Source organism: Salmo trutta, chromosome 11, assembly GCF_901001165.1.
Source record: "Salmo trutta chromosome 11, fSalTru1.1, whole genome shotgun sequence".
NCBI lineage: Eukaryota > Metazoa > Chordata > Actinopteri > Salmoniformes > Salmonidae > Salmo > Salmo trutta.
The window spans coordinates 21,102,283-21,117,990 of NC_042967.1; the positions used below are offsets into that span (position 1 = coordinate 21,102,283).

At 48.5% G+C, this 15,708-nt stretch overlaps 2 protein-coding genes across 3 annotated transcripts; both read left to right on the forward strand.

Annotated features, from left to right (window-relative positions):
- The first annotated feature begins 162 nt into the window (after positions 1-162).
- On the forward strand, positions 163-13,583 carry LOC115202450 (uncharacterized). 2 transcript variants are annotated; one of them, XM_029766602.1, is made up of 9 exons: positions 163-277; positions 1,300-1,424; positions 3,324-4,184; positions 4,399-4,490; positions 4,740-5,003; positions 5,400-5,666; positions 5,799-6,057; positions 12,483-12,832; positions 12,999-13,583. In XM_029766602.1, exons 2-8 carry the CDS (start codon positions 1,322-1,324, stop codon positions 12,830-12,832), a joined length of 2,196 nt encoding a protein of 731 aa, XP_029622462.1. In that variant the 5' UTR covers positions 163-277; positions 1,300-1,321; the 3' UTR covers positions 12,999-13,583. The 2 variants fall into 2 exon arrangements, with proteins under 2 accessions (XP_029622462.1, XP_029622461.1); XM_029766601.1 differs by having other exon boundaries at positions 12,483-13,583.
- A 486-nt stretch (positions 13,584-14,069) lies between these two features.
- Positions 14,070-15,188, forward strand: LOC115202467 (mitochondrial import inner membrane translocase subunit Tim10). Its single transcript, XM_029766627.1, has 2 exons — positions 14,070-14,286; positions 14,992-15,188. Exons 1-2 carry the CDS (start codon positions 14,216-14,218, stop codon positions 15,182-15,184), a joined length of 264 nt encoding a protein of 87 aa, XP_029622487.1. The 5' UTR covers positions 14,070-14,215; the 3' UTR covers positions 15,185-15,188.
- The last annotated feature ends 520 nt before the right edge of the window (positions 15,189-15,708 follow it).

Here is a 15,708-nt window from a genome sequence, read left to right on the forward strand (position 1 = left end):
GCCGAAATGACCCCATGATTCGATTATGCAGTTGATTCCATCTCGGCTTTTCCCACGTTAACTACGCATGCGCGCGCACGATCGCCCCTCGCGATTTTGACGTTGAGAGTTCCTTTCTGAAGTGTGACGTCAGTCCGTGCATTTGGCCACGTTGTGGGAATCGATCAAGTAGGGAATATGTCAACATTAACTATTTGAAACAAATTGGTTGGCGATATACTGATTTTTGACAAAGCAAGCCAATAGACAAGAAAAAGCCCTGACTGGCATCGAAAAGGTAAGCATGTGCATCAGCTAGCCGTCCAGCTAACGTTAGCTAACACATTTAGCTAACGTCACCAGACTTTCGTTTCCAGTTCCTCCCCCAGCACGAGTGTGCTGAAAAGTATACAAATGAAACTAATTAGAAAGCTGTACCACACTTGCAGTTATTTGAAAACTAAATTAATGTGCACTAATGCAACACATGAACATTTGTGTGTTTGATTGTAGGCCTATTGTCAGTGTGTCTTATTGATAAGTGGAGGTCGTCCACAACACGCTTTGAATTGCATGGCTCTTGCGAGCGTTCCAACGGAACAAGCTGTCTTTTCTAACGAAAGCACTGACTAACAAGTGATACGACTGGCTGAACCTTTTTCTTCTAGTCATGGGACGAATGTGTTCACTAATACATGACAATTGGCAGGTTTTCACGGAGTCCCAAATGTAAAGTACTAGCCACTCACCCCAGTGGTGTGTATTTATGGATGCCAAGGGAAGCCAGGATTACCCAAAAAATGTACCAAGAAAAAATTAAATAAACATTTTCGTATTTCTCTGTTTCTTAATTTTCTTTCAATTCGCAAGAGGCTGAATGTTTTTGACAGGAGAAAGCATCCGAGCGAGCGAAACAGCGCCCCTCTGTCTCTCTACGTGTAGGCCATCTATCTGATGCTGTCTGGTCCAAACGAGTATGACATTGTTGCTGCCCGTAGCATCTCAAAACCAACTTCACACCTTGTCTTTTCAGCCGTCTTCTCCAAGCACGACATTTTGAGACAATGTATGAAAATCAGGTTTTACTATTGTTTCACTTCGTCAAATGCTGTATACCGTCAGATCAATCTGCAGTCATTTAAATCTCTCCCCCATTTTCCCCTACATCCCTTTCTTTTCTGTCCTCTAACCCCCACAACTCCATCCCTCTCTCCTTGCTACCCACTGCCCCCCCCCTTTTCCCCACATCCATTTTCCCTCTGTCTCCCCTCCACTCTATCCCCCTCCATTCTACCCAACCCACCCCTCCCTCTCTCTCAGGGTGGAGGCCAAGAAGAGGAGCATGTGGAGGTACCGTCTGCCTGGCTATGAGTTGAGGCTCCTAGAGGAACTACAGAGACAGAAGCACAACAGTCTCTACTGTGATACCCTGTTACAGACTGATGGTGAGGGAGGAGGGGAGTGATGGAGAGACTGCAGTCTACTGTGATACCCTACTACAGACTGAGGGAGGAGGGGGGATGGAATCAATCAGAGCATATGAGCAGAGATGAGCGGTTGGAAAATCCCGCTCATCGCTCATGTTGCGCAGCGCTCCAGCGCGCCATGTCCTTTCCTACCGCTCAGCTAAAAACCACTCCGCACTCACAGGAAGAAAAAAAACTGCCGCTCCAAATTCGTTCCATTCGTTAAAATCACAATTTAACCAACGTCCATCTATTTTTGTGACTACCTGGACCTACCAATTGGTTTTTAAGTATTGAAACCAAACCATATGGATTTAAATGAAAAGTATTTGAATAAACATTTCAAATAGGCTACATGTCATCTAAACACTCTAAATAGGTCAGGAGCCAGACCGGGAGCCTAAGAAGGAACGGAAATGAATGAATTAGGCTATATTATTTCAAGGCTATAGTCTACATAGAAATACATTGTGAAGCATTTGCGAGTGTGACACAATAGGCTGGTATGGACATAAAGCATTTAATCAACATTTTATTGTATTAAATAATTATAGTCCATAAACTGTGCATATCGGCTGTGAATTACTTAGAATTAAATACAAATGAAATGATAACTGACTTATTAGAGCCTTTTGAAAATGTTGAGTTTGGCCAGTCTGTGGCTTCAGGCTCATGCGATGGTGCCTGGAGAGCAGACCAGCAGTGGAGAACATCCTCTCCACACCTGCAGAGCCACTGGGGATGATAAACACCCTTTTGGCCACTCTTTCCAGGCTGGGCAGAGTTGTTTTATACATTTTTCTATAGGTAAGCTTAAAGGTTTTTAGGCAAAATAACGCAATCAAAATGGAAAGCTCTTTGAAGGTGGGAATATGCCAGGCCTATTCTGCCAAAATCAGTTATGGCCTATTGTATAGATAATAGAACCAAAATGAACTAAACTTTTAAGAGAACTCAAATCAAACTTTATTTGTCACATGCGCCGAATACAACAAGTGTAGACCTTACCGCGAAATGCTTACTTACAAGCCCTTACCCAACAGTGATTTGTAGTTTATAAATATTTCACTACAATGACACACGTAATTAGCTACCCACCTCGTTCCTTTCTGTTAGCATGTGCTCGTAGTAAGTACACCATCATGCTTTCAGGATATGTGTCTTTTCAGATTCCACAATGATTCTTTAGTTGTGGACAGAACGTCATCGCTCTCCCTCTCTGCTCTTGCTCTTCATCTTTGTAAGTCAACTTGATTTAGCACCTGTGTGTTTTATCAGTGTCTTTATGACAATATTTAGTGAACTTCATGACAGTAGCTAAAGCAAGGGGCTATAGCAGCACACAAGTAGACTACAAATGCATGCTGGGCGGGGCGGGGCGGGGCGGGGCGTGAGCTGGTGAAGTGAGCGCTACTGGAGAGAAAGTGGAGCGGGCGAGGAGGCCGACCCTCCAGCCGCTGGGAATCTCGCTCCAGTCACATTGGGTCCGCTCCGCTCACATACTCTGGAATCAATGGAACGGTATCAACCACATGTTGGAGTCCGTTCCATTCATTCCATTCCAGTCATTACAATTAGCCTCCCACCAGCCTCCACTGGTCTCTACTGGGATACCCTGCTGTAGACTGATGGTGGGAGGGGGGGGGGGGGACGGACAGTAATGACATGATGGAAAGTAGCCAAATGATTGATGTAAGTTAGGGAGACATAATGAGGTTTAGATTGAGGATAGTAAAGGGATCAATCAAATCCAACTGCCATTCTTCCTCTCCTTCCACATGCCCTTATTTCAAACCTAAACCCCATTAAGCCTACATCACATTTCCTAACCTGCATTATACATGTAGCTAATGATGTCACATTTCTCTCTTCCCACAGGTTTGTCAGTCCCGGCCCACAGCTGCGTCCTGGCTGCCCTGAGCCCCTACCTGTCCAAGGCCCTGTCCAACCAGTCATCCCCCCTCCCGACTGGGCAGAGATGGCCACTCAAGCTCCAGGCTGTGAAGGCCCAGACCCTGCTGAAGCTGGTGGATCTCCTGTACTCCGGAGAGCTGGAGGGAGAGGGCACCATGGAACAAGAAGAGGTTATGGCCGCTGCCTGTAAGCTGGGCATAGGCCGCTTGGTGGAGGGGTGGAAGGACCGGGGGAGGGAGGGAGAGGGGGAGAGGAGGTGCAGTCTTAGAGACGTGGGGGTGCAGACGGAGGGAGGAGAGACACAGGTGGACGTGGGGGCGTTGGTGGAGACGGGGACACAGACTGTGGACTGTAATGGAGGTATTTACATGACTTTCCTCAGTCCCCTCCCTGATGCTCTCCCTACATCCACACCCTCACCTCCACCCCTCCTATTAGTCCAGAGCAGCAGTGAAGGGCAGCAGCACACAACTCACACGGCACCTCCTTCCCAGAGTCCCCAGATTATGACCCCCAGTTCCACCCCACCCAGCGTCAAAGCAACGGTCAGCTGTGGAACAGCTCCCTTTAGAACCCACCCTCGGACCTCCGAACCGGAGGTCACAAACCTCTCATCGTCCTCTGTTGTCCTGAGCGGTGACATAGTCGCCCCGAGTGACGATTCGGACCACCCCACGACACCCCGGGAGAAGAGTGCCGTCCCAGAATGCTCTGTGGCGGAGAACGGTGTGACGGAGAGGATGGAGAAGATGAGGGAGCAGCAGCTGACACCACACTCTGGGAGAGCAGAGGAAGGAGGAACAGGGGAGTGTCTGGAGAGGAGAGGTATGAGGGGATGACAGTTGAGGTTTTTAAGTCATCTTTCAAACCCTGGGGCCTTGAATCAACCATTTGACTTATTTTTCACATCCTTTGGGGTTTTATAGTTATTTTATGAACCTCATATTTAGCATGTTGTTTATTTGTATCTGTGTCATGTACTGTAAAGTGTGTTGACATTTTTAACTGCGTTGTAAATAAGATGTGATGTGATTGTGAGGTGTGGTTGGGAGGAAGTGGCTGACCGGACAGAGGCTGGAGAACACTCAGATCTCCATCAAGGTCAAGCTGAGGAGGAGGACCAGGGGACAGGTAGGTGGGGTGTCCAAAATGCCACCCGATTCCCTAAATAGTGCCTTAGTTTTGACCTGGACCCTGGTGAAAAGTAGTGCACTGTGTAGTGAATCGGGTGCCATTTTGGATGTTGAGTTTTTCTTTGCTAATGTGTGCCTCTGCTTGCAGTCTGGAGTCCAGGCCGGGTTACTGTAAAAACCCTTATTCTCACTCTTTTGATCTAAAAACTGCTTTATCAATACATTTGATTGACTGATTGTTTAACAGGTTTGGGAGCTGGTCAGTGGGCAGGAGATGGACGGAACCGTCTCACCTGGTCAGAGGCAGGAGATGGACGGAACCGTCTCACCTGGTCAGAGGCAGGAGATGGACGGAACCGTCTCACCTGGTCAGAGGCAGGAGAGGGACGGAACCGTCTCACCTGGTCAGAGGCAGGAGAGGGACGGAACCGTCTCACCTGGTCAGAGGCAGGAGAGGGACGGAACCGTCTCACCTGGTCAGAGGCAGTTGGTCCTCGCTGCTCTGAAGAAGGTGAGTGGCACAGTAACGATGAACGTTCTAATACTTCCAATTCCATTCTGACTGATTGTTGTCAGCAAAATAAGTGATGAATTTGAGGGCTACGTTTTCACTCTAGAACATTTTTGCCCATTAGTTTTGATACAGTGAATATCCATTACCATGTTAGTAAGCCATTGAGGGGTTTCTGAATACCCTGTCCATTATTCAAGTTAATCTGAGCTGTCAAAACAGCAGCACAACAGTTAAAATATATATTTCCTAAACATGACTTTTGAAACCCTGTTCAGATGAAACCCTGCTGAAGACAGAATAGGTGTGTAAACGTTGGTATATAAATGTATCGGAGCCATGCGGCTCGTCTTCTCTAAGGGTTCTAAAATGTCTCCTTTTTTCCTGTCGTGACAGAATACAGATCGCATGAGGACAAGACAACTACCACGCCAGCCTCTCCCCCCACCCCAGTCCCTAGCCCTCCCCCGGTGCTCTCCCCTCGACACAGCTTTCCTCACCCTTCCACCAGACCTCCACCTCCCCCCTCCACCCCGATCCCGCCCCCACCCCACCTCCAAAACCACCACCGCCCAGTCAACCTCCCTCAACCACTGCAGCTCCGCCCACCATCCGACCCCACACCCAGCACATGAACCGCAGCTCGCCTTGCCCCAGCCTCCGGTATCTTCATTTATTTGACGATTAAAAAAATATATAAAAAAAATTCAACCACACATTTGAAAATGATCCAGGTTAACACAGAAAACGTTTAACAACGTATTTCCGTTGTGATTCTCTTGTTTTGGCCGGCAGGTAGAGGAATCGGACGAGCAGATTGAGAAGATGCTGGAAGACATCATGATGGGGTTGAACATACTGCCCCCTGTGGTTCTGGATAGGGACTGCGACCACCATCTCCAAAGCCACGACAGACCGTCGGCCTGCTCCTGCTCGCATCATCCCGTCCACGCAAGGCATTGTGGGATGCACAGCGCCGTTGGCTCGGCTTCTCGTTGCGTGTGTTCCCATGGCTACGCGACAGGAAGTGATGATGCGTCGTCGACTGAAACAGGTATGTTTTGTAACATGTTATGTGATTGACCACCGTTCTCTACTGTTGTATCTACATTTGAGAAGACTTTATCTTTACATTTAGCAGATGCTCTTATCCAGAGCAATTAGGGTTAAGTGCCTTGCTTAAGGGCACATCAACAGATTTTCCATCTAGTCAGCTTGCGGATTTGAACCAGCAACCTTTGGGTTACTGGCCCAGCGCTCTTAACCCTAGGCTACCTGCTGCCTTGAATCTGAACCAGGCTCCTTGTTAACTATGTTGTAAGGCTTTCTAGCGCCTTAGGTCAGTGTTTCCCAAATCCGGTGCTCCAGTACCCCCAGTAGCCCAACTCCAGTCTTCCAGCAGCCCAACTCCAGTCTTCCCGTACCCCCAACAGCCCAACTCCAGTCTTCCAGTACCCCCAACAGCCCAACTCCAGTCTTCCAGTACCCCCAACAGCCCAACTCCAGTCTTCCAGTACCCCCAACAGCCCAACTCCAGTCTTCCAGTACCCCCAACAGCCCAACTCCAGTCTTCCAGTACCCCCAGCAGCCCAACTCCAGTCTTCCAGTACCCCCAGCAGCCCAATTCCAGTCTTCCAGTAACCCCAGCAGCCCAACTCCGGTCCTCCAGTACCCCCAGCAGCCCAACTCTGGTCCTCCAATACCCCCAGCAGCCCAACTCTGGTCCTCCAGTACCCCCAGCAGCCCAACTCTGGTCCTCCAGTACCCCCAGCAGCCCAACTCTGGTCCTCCAGTACCCCCAGCAGCCCAACTCTGGTCCTCCAGTACCCCCAGCAGCCCAACTCCGGTCCTCCAGTACCCCCAGCAGCCCAACTCTGGTCCTCCAGTACCCCCAGCAGCCCAACTCCGGTCCTCCAGTACCCCCAGCAGCCCAACTCCGGTCCTCCAGTACCCCCAGCAGCCCAACTCCGGTCCTCCAGTACCCCCAGCAGCCCAACTCCGGTCCTCCAGTACCCCCAGCAGCCCAACTCTGGTCCTCCAGTACCCCCAGCAGCCCAACTCACCAGAGTTGGGAAACACTGACTTAGTCAATGTATGATAAGTCATGTACATTTTAAATGCCTGCCCTTCCTCAACTCCTCACGGCATTGCTTGCACTTATCTCACAGTGTCATCCATTACAATAGATCGCTATTAGCACCTACACTTAGCTACCACCAGCCTGACCTCTCTCTCTCTCTCTCTCTCTCTCTGTCTTTCTCTCTCTCTGTCTTTCTCTCTCAAGCCTTCCACTCCATCACCTCCTCCCATTTCGTCACCACGATAACCTCCTGCACCGTTACCCCTGACCTTTACCTGGACCCACAACCTCTGACCCCTCACCAATGCTCCACCTATCACCCCTTCACCCCCCTCTTTCATCCTCACCCCCACTTCTCCTGTAATGATTACTCCTCTGACTGGGCCTCCTATTGTTCAGGTGTACTCCAGTGCTCCTCTGAGAACGCCAAGAACCACCAGGAGCTCCTGATACAGTTCCAGAACTCTCAAAACCAGGAACTCCAGAACCGGAACTCCAAGAGCCTGGTGGTTGGATGTGGTGGCAGCAGCAGCATCATACCAGTCCACTCAGGCTCTTCACCAAGGCCTCCCCACCACCACCAGTCCCTTCCTCAGAGCCAGGCCTCTCTATTTTACACAGGGGAAGAGGACCCAAATCCAGGGTGCTGGAAGGGTTTTTCTGCCCAGACGGGCGTTCCGTCGACATACAGAGAACATGTTTGTAATCTGTCCTCTGCGGATTGTCTGTCAACCAATGGAGACACTACTCCAAGTCAAGTGAATGGAGACACTACTCCAAGTCAGGTGAATGGAGACACTACTCCAAGTCAGGTGAATGGAGACACTACTCCAAGTCAGGTGAATGGAGACACTACTCCAAGTCAGGTGAATGGAGACACTACTCCAAGTCAGGTGAATGGAGGGACCACCCCAAGTCAGGTGAATGGAGGGACCACCCCAAGTCAGGTGAATGGAGGGACCACCCCAAGTCATGTGAATGGAGGGACCACCCCAAGTCAGGTGAATGGAGGGACCACCCCAAGTCATGTGAATGGAGAGGCCATTCCAAGTCAGAGTCCGAGTCAGGCCAGTACGAATCAGGAAGTTCCACAAGAAGAGGAACCAATGGTTGTCACCCCCGGTTTCCTCCCCCCCTCTGAAACTGATGCTTCTGAACCACAACACCCAGCATGCCCACCAGATGTCTCTCCCGGGAGAGGACTACGTTTCCCAGAACTCCTTTCACTGCTGTCTCGAGGAAGTGAAACCCAGCCTTCCCAATCTCCTCCTCCACATTGGGAAGAGCTACGCCTGCCAAAATGTCTCTCACCCTTAAATTCACCCCCACCATCTCCGGCGAAACCCTTCCTTAAATCCCCATTCCGGCATCCTGTAACTCCATTCCATAGAATTCCTCCGCTGTCAAAGCTACCACCTTGGCTCTGCCACACTCCGAGAAGACTACAATTTCCACTGAGCTCCATGATACATTCTCCACGCTCCCCAGGAAATCTGTGTGAATCTAAAAAATGCCTTGGTCTGCCGTGGGAATCCAACAACAACTCCGAGCAGATGACTGATGGTCAAGACAAGGCTAGCATTAGCAACAACGCAAGACTGACCGGAAAAGAGGACGAGGAGGAGAGGAAAAGGAAGAAGGTCGCGACCACCACTACGGGGCGAAGGCTTGAGAAACCAAAGGCGAAGAGAAGAGAGGGAGATGAAACCTGGAAGCCCCACAGTAACAGGAAGAGAATCTGTGTGAGGAGAAAGGAGGGTTTGGAGCCGGAGCAGGGGCCAAGGATAGAGAAACCAAATGCAAAGACCCAGAGGAGACAGGAGGATGAAACCTGGAGTCACCACAGGAAGAGAATCTGTGTGAGGAGAACAGAGGGTTTGAAAGTGGAGCAGGAACAATCAGAGGACAGTGAGACCCCAGAGCCTCCTCAGAAAAAGAGGAAACACAACGTCTCTACAAAGATAGAAGATAGTCCTTTAGTGAGGACTGAAAGGGTGAAAATCAACGACGGAACGAAGACTGAGAATGGACAAGTGAAAATAAGTCTCTGCTCTGTCAGTCTGTCAACCAACAATGTCTTAGCGAGCGAAAGATTAGGACGGTACCTTTCCAACACCTCCACACAGTCTTTGTCCAGCCTTGGTGAGGAAGCCAACCGACCTCCAGAAGGAACAAAGATGCTGGGAAGGGAAACGGGGAACCCAGTAAGGGTGCTCCGAGCCAGGGATCGAGATGTGAAACGCCCTCCTAACGTTTGGACCACAACCAGGAGCTGCTCTCCAGTAAAACTTCACCAAGAAGACAAGCAGTCGAACATGTCTTCTGAAACTCCCAGTCCCTCCTTCTCCAGGTTTCAAGCTCTGGTCAAAGCAGTTGGACTGCTCCAAATCCCACCAACACCACCCCCGAAACGGAAACGTGGTAGACCCCGTAAGATACGACCAGGAAAAAAACAGGTTTCCCAGGCTGGTGGTTTATTTCCCACCAGTGCCATGACAACGGGCATCCATGACGCGGAAGCTGTTGAGCACAAAAAGGAAAGAGGAGGAGGAGAACCGCAGGGAAAGGAAAGAGGAGAACCACGGGGAAAGGAAAGAGGAGAACCACGGGGAAAGGAAAGAGGAGAACCACGGGGAAAGGAAAGAGGAGAACCACGGGGAAAGGGAGGAGGAGAACCACGGGGAAAGGGAGGAGGAGAACCGCAGGGAAAGGAAAGAGGAGAACCGCAGGGAAAGGGAGGAGGAGAACCGCAGGGAAAGGAAAGAGGAGAACCACGGGGAAAGGGAGGAGGAGAACCACGGGGAAAGGGAGGAGGAGAACCGCGGGGACAGGAAAGAGGAGAACCACGGGGACAGGAGGAGGAGAACCGCGGGGACAGGAAAGAGGAGAACCACGGGGACAGGAAAGAGGAGAACCGCGGGGACAGGAAAGAGGAGAACCGAAGAGAAAGGAAAGAGGAGAACCGAAGAGAAAGGAAAGAGGAGGAGGAGAACCGAAGAGAAAGAAAAATGGAAGAGAACCGCAGAGAAAGAAAAATGGAAGAGAACCACAGGTAAAGGAAAAAGGAGGAGGGGAACCACAGGTAAAGGAAAAAGGAGGAGGGGAACCACAGGTAAAGGAAAAAGGAGGAGGGGAACCACAGGTAAAGGAAAAAGGAGGAGGGGGAACCACAGGTAAAGGAGAAAACAGAAGAAGAGGAGGGGAACCACAGGTAAAGGAAAAAGGAGGAGGGGAACCACAGGTAAAGGAAAAAGGAGGAGGGGAACCACAGGTAAAGGAAAAAGGAGGAGGGGAACCACAGGTAAAGGAAAAAGGAGGAGGGGAACCACAGGTAAAGGAAAAAGGAGGAGGGGAACCACAGGTAAAGGAAAAAGGAGGAGGGGAACCACAGGTAAAGGAGAAAGGAGGAGGGGAACCACAGGTAAAGGAAAAAGGAGGAGGGGAACCACAGGTAAAGGAAAAAGGAGGAGGGGAACCACAGGTAAAGGAAAAAGGAGGAGGGGAACCACAGGTAAAGGAGAAAGGAGGAGGGGAACCACAGGTAAAGGACGACAAGCAAAAGAAGTACAGGAAAAGGGTCAGGCTCAGGGAGGGACATGGCAAAGGAGAGAGAGCAGAGTTGTTCCAGAGACTACTTGTGCTGTCTAAATCTAAAACAGTTGCTCAGAAGCCTAGCTCGCAGACAACTTCCCCCAGTACCCATGAAGAGCAAGTTCCTTCCAACTGTTCAGGAACAGGAACCATTCTGCAACCCCAGCCGTCTGGTCAGCCACAGAACTCCAGTCCAGAAAGATCTGGAGAGACTGAATCAGACAGAGACCAATTGAGACCCCCTGCTGTCAAGCGGACCCCCTCCAAGGGTCGGGCACCCACTGTGTCTCTCAAGAAGTTCCAAGAACTCCTGAAGCACAGGCACCAAAAGACGAGGAAGTCCACCAAAAGCAAGGAGACAAAAGAAAAAAGTGAAACTGAAGGACAGAAACAAAGTGAAAGAAAATTATTGAAACCCAATGAAAGTGACAGCGGTCAAAATGAATCAAGACTGATGAACAAAAACATAAGTCCTTCCCAGTCTCTAGAAAGAGAGTCAGCCATTAGACCAACCGTTGAAAATTACGATCAGACCAACCGAACGGAGAGCGACCATCCAGAGGAGAAAGATGGAGGACACAACAGCAGCACTTGTGGACAGGAGACGGAGTATCACGATCTCATCTACAAAGAGACTGAAAGAGAAAACGTTGAGGATAGAGAACATTTTGAGAACACAGAAAACGTTTTAGGCGGGGAAAACGTGGATGCGTCAGGAGACTTTTTCGAACTCCAAGAGGAGCTGGCTACCTTGTCAATGTTATCGATGACAAGGACAAAGGAAATGGTGGATCCTCAACGGACCGACAAAGGCAACAAGGAAGGAAGAGATCTGGTTACCAAGGAGAACAGAGAGAGGGAAACAGACTCGTCTACAGAGACAAACAAGAAGACCGAACAAGGAAAAGGATCCGTGGTGGAGGCATATAGGAGAAGTGTGATCATCCAAGAGGTGGAGGAGAAAATGGAGGATGGGTATTTGGAGATGGAGATCTCCAGCGAGGAGTTGGATGTGGTTGACGAGGTCCACCAGACGTTGGGTTACGCAGGGACTGAGGAAGTGAGTGGTGAAGAGGAGGAGATAGATGTAGAGGAGATGGGTCCAACAATGTCTCCTGATGCAGGTAAATCAATTTGAACCTGAATTAATTTTAAATTTTGTGGAAAACGTACATTGAGTGTACAAAACATTAGGAACACCTTTCCTAATATTGAGTTGCACCCTTTTTGCCCTCAGAACAGCCTCAATTTGTCAGGGCATGAACTCTACAAGGTGTCAAACGATCCACAGGGATGCTAGACCAATGTTGACTCCAATGCTTCCCACAGTTGTGAAGTTGGCTGGATGTCCTTTGGGCGGTGGACCATTCTTAATACACACGGGAAGCTGTTGAGCTTGACAATTCTTGACACATTCAAACCGGTACACCTGGCACATACTACCATACCCCGTTCAAAGGCACTTATATTGTCTTGCCCATTCACCCTCTGAATGGCACACACACACAATCCATGTCTCAATTGTCTCAAGGCTTAAAAATCCTTCTTTCACCCGTCTCCTCCCTTTCATCTACACTGATTTTGAAGTGGATTTAACAGGTGACATCAATAAGGGATCATAGCTTTCACCTGGATTCACCTGGTCAGTCTGTCTTGGAAAGAGCAGGTGTTCCTAATGTTTTGTACAGTCAGTGTAGTAGTAGATAGCTACTGGCAGTTGTTTTTCGTATTTTAATCTAGTTTGAGCTTAAATAGTCTCAATTATGTTACGTCTTTTAAATGTTTACTATGGGTTTCTTTATTCGTAGCTTGGCAGGAGGTTCCCGGCGCCAGAGAAGTGGACCAAGCGAGTTCCACCATGGCCAGCTTCAGAGGCATCACCCACATCCACCTCCCTCAGAAAATCAAAATGGCGACCGCTGCCGACGTGAGTATCCCGACCCCTCGGGAGGCAGAGCCTTCCACGCTGACATCACGAAGGGTCACCACAGGGTCAACAGGAAGCTGGGAGCCAGAGGAGGAAGAGGACGTGGAGGTGGACGTTATTGAGTGGTCGCCGGACCTGCGACCAAGAGTGTGGGGGGCGGGGCTTGAGCAAGGCGTCACAGAACTGACCGAGGAAGACGAGATAGACGTGATGGGAGAGGAAACGGACTGAGTAAGTGGGAGGGTGTACTCTTAGGGACGTGATAATTTAGAATCCATTAAAATAATAAAAAATAATACAACGTTGCCATTGGAGAACGCAAATGTGTATTCTTCGACATAAAGGCTAGCTTTGCATGTGTGTGTTCTTCATTGGAAACGTTTATTATTTGCAACAGATTCTAAACAGTGTGTTCTTGAGAAGAAAGGCTACCGTTCCTAAGCAACCTCCCTGCTCCTCCTCTCCACACTGTTAACTATCGGAGCAGCCCCGACCTACCACACTTACTTGATGAGACTAACTCACAAAATGAGGGTGAGTCTCGCTATATAAAAAAAAAACCTTTGTTGATTGTGATTTTGTTGTTGTTTTTGTTGTACAGTTCAGCCTTATGAGCCCTAGACTAGAGACTCGGCAAACGCAGCTACTCTTTTGTTACATTTCAGGGCCCGTATTGACAGCTTCTCAGAGTACGAGTGCAGATCTAGGATCAGTTTTTCCTTTTAAGTCATAATGAATAACGGCCTCCTCTGAGACGCTTGGTGAATACTGGGCCCTGGTGGTCATGCTGGTTATTTGTTGTACCTTCAGAATCAGTCAGTCAGTGTCCAATCAGAAGCACTTAAATATGTTTATATCTGCCACTTTTGACAAGTTCTTTATTTGTAGCTTCATTGTTTGTATAACTTTGTAAATTAGGCCTTCTTTCTAAGGCCTGTCATTTAAATATAATAATTTTGTTGTATTAAAACGGCTTTCTTGACCACAGCTGTCCAGTAGATTTGTTTTCTCAAGCATGGTCATTTTTTATTTGCTTAAACCTAGCTATTGAAGTAAACATTTAACTTTGCCTACTATGCTCAATGTTTGCTCACATTCAATTACAATGTTCTAGCCTCCCAGTCAAGCCATCCTTGTTCAAACAAAAAGGAGTTTGTTTGATTTTCGTTTGGGGCCATAATGAGAATGGACTGTCACATGCTGTCTATGAGGACTAGTCCCAATACTTTAACAATGCATCCTTATTTTCTACCTCCCTTGAAAAATTGCTCACTGAACATGGCAGGATAAGTAGGGTTCCTGTAAATAGATTACAGCAATCTTTTCTTGTCAGATTTATTGTGTCAATCATGAGGTAAAAGTGAAGGATCAAGGATGTATTGGAAAAAATATTCAAAACTGTCCCATTGATTTGACAGCTGTTTGAATGGTTTGAATGCGCAACTTTATTGACAGCGGAAGGGGTTCTTGAGAGCGAAGGAACAACACACGTGTATTCCTCAATCTGAAGGTTAAATTAGCCGGTGGTCGGGTGTGTTTGTTGGCCGCTGAGAGTGGTCGTTTGGACGGTTCGATTTTGGAGAGAGTACGGTCTGGAGCGGACACAACGCAGACATGGACCCCGAGAAAGCACAGCAACTGGCGGCGGAACTAGAAGTGGAAATGATGGCTGATATGTACAATCGGTAAGAATGGCTAACTAGCAATGGAATGTTAGCTAGCTTGTTAACGTCCTTTCTCCACTGAAATGCTAGAATGTACTAATTACAGTGTAACACGCTGCATTTGCATGTAGCTAGCCAGCAAATTTTGACTGTCGTATTTAGCTTTTTGGTGGTCAGGTAAAAGCAGCATGTTAGATGGATTATCAGGCTAGCTAGCTTCATAGCGTTAGCTAGCAGTCGTGCTACTGAACGTCAGACCAAATCAATCGATTTAGAATAGAGTACTCTTTTATAACGCACGCGCTCGACTACATTGCTGTACATGCATAAGCAAAAACAAAGGGAAGACCATCCCTAGTTAGCTAGCTAAGTAAGTCATGTTATTGAGAGCTCATTCAAATGGAACTGATTTAGCTAGCTAGCTATGTTGCCAGCTAGGAGTGCACACATTGACTTTTCATAACATAATCAGAATGACCTGTTCTATGACCTTGCACATACATGGAGATTTTGATTCCTGGCCTCCTGTCTCCTCTCCTTTTTCTCAAAACATCAGAGGGAAGCGACGAGAGCACTGGAGATCTCATCCCAATGCTCTCCTGACCTTCCTCTCTTGCCTTGTAAGGTTTTGACAAGGAAAACAGGAACACACTTGAGATACAACCCTCATCTTTATCGTAACCTACAATGTCTTAACGACCTTTCTCTCCATATTCCTCCTCGCAGGATGACCAACGCGTGCCACAGGAAGTGCGTGCCCCCCCACTACAAGGAGGCGGAGCTGTCTAAAGGGGAGGCGGTTTGTCTGGACCGCTGTGTGGCCAAGTACCTGGATCTACACGAGAGGCTGGGCCGCAAGCTCACCGAGCTCTCCGTTCAGGACGAGGAGATGATGAGGAAGAACGCTATTGGACAATAATATATATTTTTTAGGGAGTGATGGGGGTGGGTTAGTGCTAGGGTTACCATGCTTTCTGTGCAGGGGGGGTGGAGTGGGAGAGCGATAGGGTGGGATGGAGCGATGGGGTGGGTTTAAAAAAACATATGACTCTTATGGAGGGGATGGAGTTGCTGTCCACAGTGGGTGGGGTAGGGTGTGTTTAAAGAGCAAGGTGCTTGTAAGGAAGGTTTGTTTGTGGTTACGTTGTGGAGCGGACATTGGGATGGATGAAGCCTATTTTGTGTGAACACTGGTTGTACTTGTGGTTTGAGCCAAGATCATTTCTTTTTTTTACCACAGCAAAGACACTAATATGCATAGTTAACTATTTTATGTTCAGCCAATCAGTGCTCTTTCAGCATCGTGTGTAACTAGGTAAACTGGTTGCTGCTTGGCCCTTTTTAGTTATGTGGGCGTATCAAAGGTGATGATGAATTGAGAAATCCCCCAATAATGTTTATCAAAACGCTTTCAGTGTTCCATAGTGCAGTATTCTTCAAGCC

Excerpts from the sequence above, each read along its gene's own strand:
- LOC115202450 (XM_029766601.1), top strand. The coding sequence starts at position 1,322 with ATGTGGAGGTACCGTCTGCCTGGCTATGAGTTGAGGCTCCTAGAGGAA. Across the intron at positions 4,491-4,739 it reads GGAGGAGGACCAGGGGACAG|GTTTGGGAGCTGGTCAGTGG; the intron begins GTAGGTGGGGTG and ends ATTGTTTAACAG. Across the intron at positions 5,667-5,798 it reads TCGCCTTGCCCCAGCCTCCG|GTAGAGGAATCGGACGAGCA; the intron begins GTATCTTCATTT and ends TTTGGCCGGCAG.
- LOC115202467 (XM_029766627.1), top strand. The coding sequence starts at position 14,216 with ATGGACCCCGAGAAAGCACAGCAACTGGCGGCGGAACTAGAAGTGGAA. Across the intron at positions 14,287-14,991 it reads ATGGCTGATATGTACAATCG|GATGACCAACGCGTGCCACA; the intron begins GTAAGAATGGCT and ends TCCTCCTCGCAG.